Here is a 10057-nt window from a genome sequence, read left to right as displayed (position 1 = left end):
TAAGGGGCAGACAAGTCTCACTGAGGGGGAGACGGGAGGAGGAGGCACAGAGGGTTGGAGAAAGAACGAGTCATGGAGGAGAGTAAGAGGGCTCAGGAGGCAGATTTCAGAAGTTACATGGAGAATGAATTTGGTTCAAAAAAGAAAGAACTTTCCAGTGCCCCCAAGGCTGCAGTTGGCGACATCAGGAGACAGTAAGAGGGGCCCATCCCTCCATCAGTTCTTTTATTTGCTTAAGATACAGTGCTGTGGCCGGCCCTGTGGCGCAGCGGTTAGGTTTGCACATTCTGCCTCTCGGCGGACCGGGATTCGCCGGTTCGGATCCCGCGTGTGGACATGGGACTGTTGGGCAAAAGCCATACTGTTGTAGGCATCCCACATATAAAGTAGAGGAAAATGGGCACGGATTTAGCTCAGGGCCAGTCTTCCTCCGCAAAAATAGGAGGATTAGCAGTAGTTAGCTCAGGGCTAATCTTCCTCAGAAAAAAAAAAGATACAATGCTTCCTTCCTGGTGTTGGCTTTCCCCAGATGAGTAGAGAGTCTCCACGACATGCTCATGAGTGGGGACAGAACTCTCCTCCACGCTGAGGAACAGGGGGCTCCTAAGACGCTGCCAACCCTGAAATCCTAGTTTGTCTCCAGACAGCTGGGAGAGGCAAGCCTCTTAGGGTCGCCTCTTCCCTCTCCAACAACAAGCCTTTGAGCTTCAGAATGAGACGAAAAGAAGCTGAACTAGATGAGGAGATCGAATGTGAATCCAGATTACAATCCTGGAGAAGATGCACCTGTTCCTGGCATACAATTTCCTCTTGCCTAATGGCAGGGGTCCTCAGCCCTCATGCCAAGCTTAGGGTCTGGTCACTTGAGATTCAGCCACTGCTACTCAGGTTAGAGGCCCATCAGATCACCTACAGTGCTTGTCACAAAGGTAGACCTTCCAGCCCAGTGTCCAGTGGGATTCTTCAGGTGTAGGCTGATTTTGATGGTGGAGATCTATGAGCTTAAGTTTGCCCAACACTGACCAAGGGTGTTGGGACACCCTTGGGACACCATGGGACAGCCATGTCCCAGGGAACAGTGGGCAATGAGAAAGATGGGGGATGCTCTTGGCCAGGATGTGCGGTAGGTCCAGGAAGCACTAAAAGTCTTTTTCCACTGGACACTCCTGAGAAGCAAGGAGGGCAAGCTGGCGTTCCAGCGGCATGAAATAATAGACTCACGGACATTTAGAGTCTCCGAAACATAGGCTTTTATTTATAATGGAATAAAAGAATCTTAAAATGATGGAATGCACTGGCGGTAGAGCTTGATAGTTAAGAATCTGTCATCCTCAGAGTGTGACTTCTTTACTCGCTAGGAGGATAACTGACATCGAGTTACTTGACCTCGCCGAGCTTGTTTCCTCATTCATTAGGCAGGCATACTAGTAAGTATAATGCTTCCTGGGGCTGTTATGACATGTAAATGAGTCAATGCATTTAAAGACATGGCATTGAGGCTGGCACATGGTAAGGCTCCAGAAGCTCTTCTGATCATTACCAGGGTCATAGGATCTTAGAGCCAAAAGTGATCACAGATCAGCTAGTGAGTCCAACGCCCATGTAGTGACTCCTGGCGGGAGAGGAATCAAAGGAAGAAGACAGTAAAAGAAGAAGCTGGGGCTCCCTTGTTCAGCTTCTCCCTTCAATCTAGCCCCCTGGTGCTTGTTCCCCAGCTGGGGGAAGGGGCGCTTTAGCCATCAAGGGAGTTTGGAGGCCCAGCTCCTACAGGCTCTCCAAACCTCAGAACGTCATGTTCCGCATTTACTGGCATTCTCTGTGCAGAGCTCACACGCCAGCTGTTTGTGGGTACCAGCAGGCTCAGCCGAGGAGAGCGGGGCTGCAACCTCCCTCCCCCGGCTCTGGTGTTTAATCAAAACAGTATTCAAAATATGATTCTGGGAGATTATATCGGGAGATTTGCAGGCGCTCTCAGTGAGGGCGGAGATGGTGGGAACAGATTGCTGTTGGGGGCCTGAGGCTGGGATAATCGCAGGCTCAGACGTGCCATTCCCAGGCCCTTCACCCGTCCCCCTGGAGCTCCCATCAGCTCTGGAGCAGGTTCTGAGCACCAGGATGGAGCACCAGGAGAGACAGATCATCCTTGTATTTACAGCTGGGGCAACTAAGAGAGGGGAAGGGGCTCGTCCATGCCCACATAGCAAGTACGAATGGGCTTGAGATGGTAAAGTCGTGTCCTGGGACTTCAGCGACTCTTTTCAGCCCTTCTCACACTCCACTGTCTCCAGCCAACCAGGCCCAGATCTTTGGGACAGCCCTGGGCTACAGCCTCTTGCTCTGGGTTGGGGCAAGTGGAGAGAGGCCAGGCCCCTCAGACAAGAGATCACCTCCTGAGGTCCTGGGTGGGAAGGCTGGCAGACCCAGGTGGCCCTCCTTTCCCAGTGTCACTGTTCCTATAAAAGGCCAAAGAGCTGGCCGCAGTGTGTGGGTAAGATCCTCCGCAACCCCGCCCCCATCCCAGTCCCTGCTCAGCCACGTGACCTCGGGCTTAGGCGGCCCCTGCTCTCTGACCCTCAGTTTCCCATCTTCAAACACTGACTCAGTGCGACGCTAAAGGCGCCTCTGCCCTCCACAAAAAGGCTAGCTGGGACCCCACTCCCAACTCGAGGTCCTAGGAACAAGCTTCTGCCTGACTCTGCAGCCTCCAGAGGGGTCTACCTGGCCCCCCAGGAGGGGGTGGGGTCGTGAGCGCCTTGAAAGAAACCTCCAGCTAATGCTCTTTATTACAAGCGTTAATCCCGTAAAGCCGACTGGAAATAATGTTTATCTTTTCGCAGTTTAATTTCCCGGACCCTAAGCCGCGGGTCAGTGAGGGCGACTGGAGGGTCCCCGGGGAGGTTGGGGGTCGGAGCAGCTGTTGCCTAGAAGCAAAAGGAAAGCAGGGAGGGGACCTCCCGAGGAAGAGAGGGAGTGAAGCGTGAAGGGGAAAGGGGCACCGGACCTATCTCCACCACGGATTCTGTGCGGCCCTGAGCCGCTCCCTTGCCCTCCCATTTGGCCTCAGTTTCCTCATCTGAGGAAGAGGTTTGTATTTTTGTAGTTCATGATCTTTAAGGCCCCTTCCAAGAGGACACGGTGGGGCTGGGAGGTGGCATGCCGCCTGTTGCCCGCAGTTTTTCCAACCTCCGTCTTTCCCCTCCGCAGCCTCCAAGGGTCTTAAAATCTCCGAAGGATGCAGACTCCTGCCCCAGACTTCAGTGACTGGCCGGCGGGCACCCGCGCTGGTCTGGAGGGCCGTCACCCAGCCAGCGCGGCCGGCGTAGAGCCCAGCGCGGAGACACAGCTCCCCAAGGATCCGGAGCGTAGGCGCGCATCCCAGCTGCCCTTTCTCCTGCCTTCCCGCCTCCACCGGCTCCCCGGACTCCTCCCTAGGGCCCTGTCCCGGGTTCACCTCCCTCTCCTTGTGAGAGCGGCGAGCTCTACTGCTGGCTAAGGCCGAAGCCACTAGGCCGGGGGCGCGAACTGAGCCGTTGCCGGCGGCATCTTGAACCTCTCACCCCGCAGCCGTTCTCTCGACGCTGCTCGCCAGGGGGACAAAGCCCCCTTTCCCGCCCGTCAGCTCCCATTGGTTGGCCTGTACCGGAAGTGTTTGCTGACACTCGATTAAACGGAAAGAATGCCCCGTCTCGCCTCCCCGTATCCACCGGCAAGCTGTGAGACTTCGCCGTTCCTTCCGACCGGAGGAGCGCGGGGATCCCGGCGCGTGCCAAGGGACGGCCAGGATTCTCCCTATCGCCCCTCTTCCCGGTAAACTTAAAACCCAAGTATGAACCCGGAAACAAATGCAGCTTCCAGACAAATGTCCTGACAGCTCCCCCCACCTCCAATGCATACGCGTCAGCCCGGCGTCACGCAGGCTCGGCGCGCCGGTCACCCGCAGGGCTCGGTGGGCGAAGAGGGGGCGCCACGGCCCCAGCGCTTCCCTCGTGAGTTTCTCTCCCTCAGAAAACGCACTGAGGTCTGCAGCCCACGCTGCCCTGTCCCCAGCACCCCTGGCCGCATCCCATCCTCCCCTCTACCCGACCACTCTAAACGCCCCTGGCACAGATAGGACGCACAGCTTGGATTCCGTGGGATTATTTTTAAGGACACAAAGAGTGGGGAGGGAGAGAAGATGCACGTGGTCCTTAGGGGCCAGGTCAGCGCCGAAGTTACAAAGTGAGGGGGCAGGGGTGAGCACGAGAGGGAGGCCGCATACCCTGAATCCAGAGGAGGGAGGGAGACTTGGTATACTGAGTGGGTGCACCCGGCAGACTCGCCCAGCCTTCTCCCCCGGCCTTCCCCAAGAGGCCCTGCCACCTCCCCCTGGCCAGGAGCTGACGAAATGCAAGTCTGCCAGGCCCTCCCAGCTCCACGTGCAAGGAGGGCCGGCAGGAGGGTTTCTGTGTGTCTGTCTATCTGTCTCAGCCGACGTGAGAACCCCAGCCCCTGGCAGGTCTCCCGGCTTCGTAGTGCGGAGGTGAGCTGGAAAGTAGGGCGGATTTCCAAGATTCTTCCGCAAATCGCAGCCAATGCGCTAACCTGCTGAGAGAGGAAAGGTTGATTAAAACCCGGATGCCGCTTGGTGGCGATTCCTACGAAATCGCAGGTCGGTGGTGTCTCATCCGAAAGGTCGAGAGGTAATTTGCTGGCCAGAGGTAACATTTGGACCCCGTTATGTGTAAATTCAAATAACAGCATAGCCCAATTTTCTAAGCCTGTAACTGGTCCTGAGAGAAATTACTGCAAAGAGCAGAATCTGACAGTAATCGCTGGAGGCTGCCAAAAGCTTGGGGAATGTCCCTTTGTGGGGTGGAATTCCCTCCTACCAGGCACAGCCAGAGAGCCAGCCAGGGGCAGGACACACCGACTGGCAGTCACACCCTGCCGGGGAGTGAGCTCTTGGGGGCGAGTGCTCTTCCAGGACAGCAGGAACCCTGGGCTACGCTCCCCAGGGGTTTTAGTGGGCCAAAGAGAGGGCTGCAAGCTAGACTTCAGCACTGGCCTTAAATCAAGTGTGTCTGGCCCTTCCCCCGAGACTTCTCCCAAAGCCCCAGTGCCTGCCCAGCCTAGCAAACTTTCGGTACAAGCACGGCAGGAGCCAGGTGGGAGGCAGGCAGGGGACAAGGACCCCTGTGCTAGAGGGTCATGATGGTGCGCACCTGGCGCATTTGGCAGAACACTGGACAGGAGTGCAAAGATGTAGGTTGTCCATCTCTTCCAGGACTTCTAAGTGGTCCTAGGTAAGTTACTGTCTCGCTCAGAGTTTATTAATATTATTCGACTCTAAGACGAGGGGCAACTAGAAGTTTATCTCTAAGCTTCCGTTTCAAGAAGTGCTGTGAGAGAGTCTCGCGCCAGATCTGAACCCGGGCATGCCCAGAGGCAGAGAGAGCGTGCAGATGCTGGGCAGCCCGGGGGGCAGACGTCTGTCGCACAGATTCTCCCGGCACCCTTAGGGGTCCACTACCTTCCGCTCCGGACGGGTACTGGCACCGCACGGCGGGCTCCCTCCGCCGCGGGCACGGCGCACAGCTCAGCGGCAGGCCCTGCAGGGCAAACGGGGGGGTTCCGAAGGCTTTGGCTACTCGAGAAGACTCGTCGCACGCGGAGTCTCTGGGGACCGCGGGTCGCGCGCCCGAGCCTGGAAGCTGTCCAGGAATCAGAAGGCGCTCAGGACTTCGCGGCCTGGGCGGGGTTGGAGGGGCACCTTCGACCGCGCTGGCTGCCGCCGTGCGCGCCAGAGACCAGATGCGCGGTTTCTCTCTGCACGGGTAGGGCATGGTCAACGTGGGACCCCCGGGCTCCGCCCGGAGGAAATCCGCTTCTCCCGACCCCGGGGGCTCATTGAACGAGAAGCGGGGCGCCGCCAGGCCGCACTCCCTGCGCTCCAGCCCGCCATCTCGGGCTGCGGCGCATGGCGCTGGCAGCGACTGCGTGTCCTTAGGGAACTCGGCCAGCCTGTCAGTAGCTGCAGCCACTGCCTCCTCTTCTGCCGCCTCCTCTTCCTCCTCCTCTTCCTCCAGGTCTTCCAGGTCACTCAGCCGGAGCCCGCGAGCCTCCTGGCTAGCTGTAACATCTGCAGGAAATCAGGAGCGACTGAGAAAAGCCCCAGGCCCAAGGAAAATCCTCAGGAGCGCCCATCCCTGAGAGGCTTTTAGCGAGACGCGCCCTGCACTCCGCGTATTCTCGGTGTAATTCACCAGGCTGGCCGCACCATCTCTTAAACTTGCCCCAGGTCTGGGGCCTGCCCCTGGGAGAGAATTCCCGCCCCCAGCCCTGCCCCCAGCCCTTGGAACACTCCTCCTCTCCAGGGCGCCGCCAGGACAAGGAAACCGCCACTTTGCGTGCCTAAGATCGGATCGCAGTTTCTCTACCGTAAAAGAGCGAGGGGACAGTTTTTACCCAATTTCAACACCCACAGGCGGCTGGTGTGTATTAGTTAATTAAGCAAATATTTACTGAGTACCAACTAGGAGCCAGACATCATTCAGGCATTCAGTATCAGGACTTCAGGGAAAGCAGAGGGGAATAAGACACTTGCTAACGGAGCTGACATTTTAGAGGGGCTACACAGACGCCCTTCCAGGCTCACAGTGGCAGTATGGCAAAGGAAATAAAATAGGCTGACATGACTGAGAATAACTGCGAAGCCAGGTTGGCTTGGGCGGCCAGGGAAGGCTTTTTGGGAAGGCTTTTTGGAGGTGACACTCTAAAATAGAGAAGTCGGTTCTGTGGGGAATTCCAGGCAGAGGGAACTGCAGGAGAAAAGGCCCTGAGGCATGCTCGGGGGCTGCAAGTGCAAGGGTGAGAAGGGATGCCCTCTGTAACAGCTACCCCACTGGGCGGCTGGGAAAACCCAATGGAACTGCAGGATGGCTGGAAATGGTATGAGGAGGGCGGCGGGGAACATCGTTGGTACCTTTGGTGTCACCGTTCAGGCAGCCTAGCGATTCCTCTGCTCCGCCCTCCACCTTCCTCTCCTCCGCGCCTTTGTTCTTCGGCGCCCACGTCATCTTGTTCTCCTTCTTGAGGCGCCGGCGCGCGTTGGCGAACCAGGTGGACACCTGGGTGAGGGTCATCTTGGTGATGATGGCCAGCATGATCTTCTCGCCCTTGGTGGGGTAGGGGTTCTTGCGGTGCTCGTTGAGCCAGGCCTTGAGCGTGCTAGTGGTCTCCCGGGTGGCGTTCTTCCGGCGCCCGGCGCCACTCAACTCCACAGCCCCGTACCTAGGGGAGAACCCGGCTCCGAGTTCTGGGGCTGCAGGCAGGAGACAGTCTGCGGCCCGGAAGTGAGGTTCTGCTCCCCTCCATCCGCATGCAGTCCCCTTCTCGGCCTCCCCCCAGATACAAGGGAGGGGGAAGGACTCTGATGCCAGCCACCAATGGGCCCCACGCCTTACCGGTCATACTGATACTGCCCCAGAGTCGGCTCATAGGGATAGTAGGCTCCCGGTTGGGCCAGGCCAGGTGTGAAGTTCCCTGCAGCCTCCTTAAATTCATACTGTGGATTCTGGTGAAGAAGGAAGAAAGAATTCAGGACCACATTTGGGGATGAGGCTGGGCCGGGTAGTTGCTAAGAGTGTGACACTGCAGTCAAGTCTGGTTTAAACATCAGAAGCACCACTTGCCCTGGCTGTGTGGGCTTGGGCCCAGTTGCTTAACCACTCCGTGCCTCAGTTTCCCCTTGGTAAAATGGGGATAACAATAGTTCCTATAGGTTATTGAAGAAGAGCACTGGCAGAATTCCTGGTGCAGAATCAGCAGGAGTTAATGATTACCTGTTATTACTGTTACTGCTTGTGTCTCCCTCCAGCCCCTCCCACCATCTGGGGAACTTTCTTGCCTCACTCCCCTTGCAGAGGTCTTCCCTGACCTTCTGTATCTTTGTGACTTTGGATAAAGCATTTGAACCTCTGCATCTCAATTTCCTCATCTTTAAACTGAGACTTGCCTACCCCACAGAATAGAGGTACAGACTTCTTCTAAACTGTTTTATAGTTTTGCAAACTATAGAATGCTGTAAAGACGTATGTTTTTTTCCTTATACACAATCCTAATCATTTCCTTTCCTCGGAGTTGTGCGTCCTTCCTAGTTTTACCCTGGAGCTGTCACACTGGATTTCACCCGCCGCTGGCGCTCCTGTCCCCAGGCCAGGTGGGTTCTGGCGCACAGACCCACGCTCCACCTGGCGTACTCACCAGCGCCCCGTACAGCGCGGGCGGCTCCGGGCTGTAGGGCAGGTAGCCGGGGTAGCTCTGCGCGGCTGCAGCGGCCGCATAGGGGGCTCCGTAGATGCCCAAGGCCGCGCCCAGCTCGGGCCGCGCACTGCCTAGCAGCCGGCTATCGTAGGACGCGCAGCAGAGAGCGGCCGCCGGGGTGGAGCCTGAGGCCACATCTGGGACCGAGCGCGGGGCGGATTCGCAGCAAGTGGCGCTGGAACTTGCAGACACCAGAAACTACGGGGGCGAGAGGGGCACGGGAGGTCAGAGACCGGCGCCGCGGGCTGGCCGGAGCCGGCAGCGGAAGTGCCGGATCGCTCCTTCCTTCAACATTAACTAAATGTCACCGTGTGCTGAGCACTCTGCTGAGCACTGGGGCCGGAATTATCCGAAGACGCACTTCAGCCAAACTACCCATATAGATACTCCTAAGCCATTGCTCCAGAGCCCCAGGGGTCTGGGCCAAGGTAACGTTCTGAACTCAGAATTACAGAAGCCAAGCTCCACGGTTTCCTCGTGGACCCCCCGCCCCCATCATAGGATCCTACAAAGGCAGAGCTAGAAGTTGGCCATAGAGACCATCATTAAGGTTTCATTCCTACTCCCATTTTACAGATAGGGAATGAGGACCAGAGAGAGAGCAGGCTTGTCCAAGATCGCAAAGCGGGTCAGAGGTCAAGTTGGGACCAGACTCCCCACTCTGGAGAGAAACTGGAGAACAGTGGTGGGTGTTCCCAGAATTTCCCCGGGAAATCCTTGTCATTGCTCAACACTCCCCCTGGTCTGAAAAATCGAAGGAACCAGAAGCAGAGAGCTTGGACACACCCAAGCAAGGGGGAGGATAAGAACAGAGCTCAATAAACGAACAACAGAGACGTGGTGAGATGCACAGCGCTCTGAACTGGAAGTCTGAGACCCTCCCGGTCCCCTCGGATATCTGTACAGCAAGGAGGCCTGTCTGGAGGACCCCCCAGATCTCACCCACCTCGCTGAGCGCATGGTCAGAGTGCCCAAGTTTCGGATCACACGATTTTCCAGCTTGCACTAGGGGTGTGGAACGTCCTCACCCAGGGATTGGGGATATCAGAGGGGTCATGGTACAGTACCCTAGTCCCTGCTCCCTCTGACTTCCTTGGGGACTCGTTAGAGAGGAGGGCGCTCAGGGGCAGGCGCGTGCACTGGGCACCCCCTCCACCCAGTCTGCCCCCATGCCCCATGGAGGCGCTTCTTACCTGGGAAGCGTTGCCATACGGGTGTCCAAAGTGCGGGAAGGACATGGTGGCTATCCCTGGCCCGTCTCCCTCTTCTCTTGCGAGTTCCCGCCTCAGCCCGGCAGCTCTGAGCCTCCAGCTGTGCGCCGCCTCGGTTCCTTACACGGCCTCCGGTGCCCAGCGCCGGGTCCTCCGCCTGCCTGGCGCGACTGGAGGCAGAGCCGAGGGCAGCCCGGCTGCCGAGCCCTGCGCTCCCGAAGGCGCCCCTCCGGCCCGCGTGGTCCGGAAGACAGAAGGGCCCATGGATGGGCAGGGGAAGGGAGAGGATGCGGGTTCCCAAAGTCGCGCGGTGGCGAGGCAAGGTGAGGCGCGGCGCGGGGCTGTGCGGCTCCCGAGGTGTCCCAGACCAAGGTGGCCAGAGGCTCAATGTGACGTCACGGTAATCCCGGGCCGCCAGGCGGGCCCCCGGGCCCTGGGGCCCCGGGCCACCAAGCGTACCAAGCGCAGCCAGCCCGTGCGTGCGCGCGCACTCACCCACACTCACACTTGTTCCGGGAGATTGTGCTGCTGGTGAGGAACGTCAA

The 10057-nt window shown here is 58.0% G+C and overlaps 1 protein-coding gene across 2 annotated transcripts; it reads right to left on the bottom strand.

The window, feature by feature from the left end:
* Window positions 1-4152: 4152 nt before the first annotated feature.
* IRX6 (iroquois homeobox 6) lies at window positions 4153-9673 on the bottom strand. 2 transcript variants are annotated; one of them, XM_046683303.1, is made up of 6 exons: window positions 9495-9673; window positions 8242-8499; window positions 7443-7552; window positions 6962-7269; window positions 5510-6118; window positions 4153-4584 (listed from the first exon to the last, which is right to left on the bottom strand). In XM_046683303.1, exons 1-6 carry the CDS (start codon window positions 9537-9539, stop codon window positions 4577-4579), a joined length of 1338 nt encoding a protein of 445 aa, XP_046539259.1. In that variant the 5' UTR covers window positions 9540-9673; the 3' UTR covers window positions 4153-4576. The 2 variants fall into 2 exon arrangements, with proteins under 2 accessions (XP_046539259.1, XP_046539260.1); XM_046683304.1 differs by having other exon boundaries at window positions 4153-4581.
* Between the last annotated feature and the right edge of the window lie 384 nt (window positions 9674-10057).

Source organism: Equus quagga, chromosome 13 (assembly GCF_021613505.1).
Source record: "Equus quagga isolate Etosha38 chromosome 13, UCLA_HA_Equagga_1.0, whole genome shotgun sequence".
NCBI lineage: Eukaryota > Metazoa > Chordata > Mammalia > Perissodactyla > Equidae > Equus > Equus quagga.
This window is presented reverse-complemented; position numbering and strand designations above follow the sequence as displayed.

What these genes read in the sequence shown, in the direction of transcription:
- IRX6 (XM_046683303.1), bottom strand. Translation starts at nt 9,539, where the DNA reads ATGTCCTTCCCGCACTTTGGACACCCGTATGGCAACGCTTCCCAG. An exon ending in CCGCGCTGTACGGGGCGCTG is followed by an intron (nt 7,553 to 8,241) that starts GTGAGTACGCCA and finishes CTTCTTCACCAG; the next exon opens with AATCCACAGTATGAATTTAA. An exon ending in GGGCAGTATCAGTATGACCG is followed by an intron (nt 7,270 to 7,442) that starts GTAAGGCGTGGG and finishes GTTCTCCCCTAG; the next exon opens with GTACGGGGCTGTGGAGTTGA.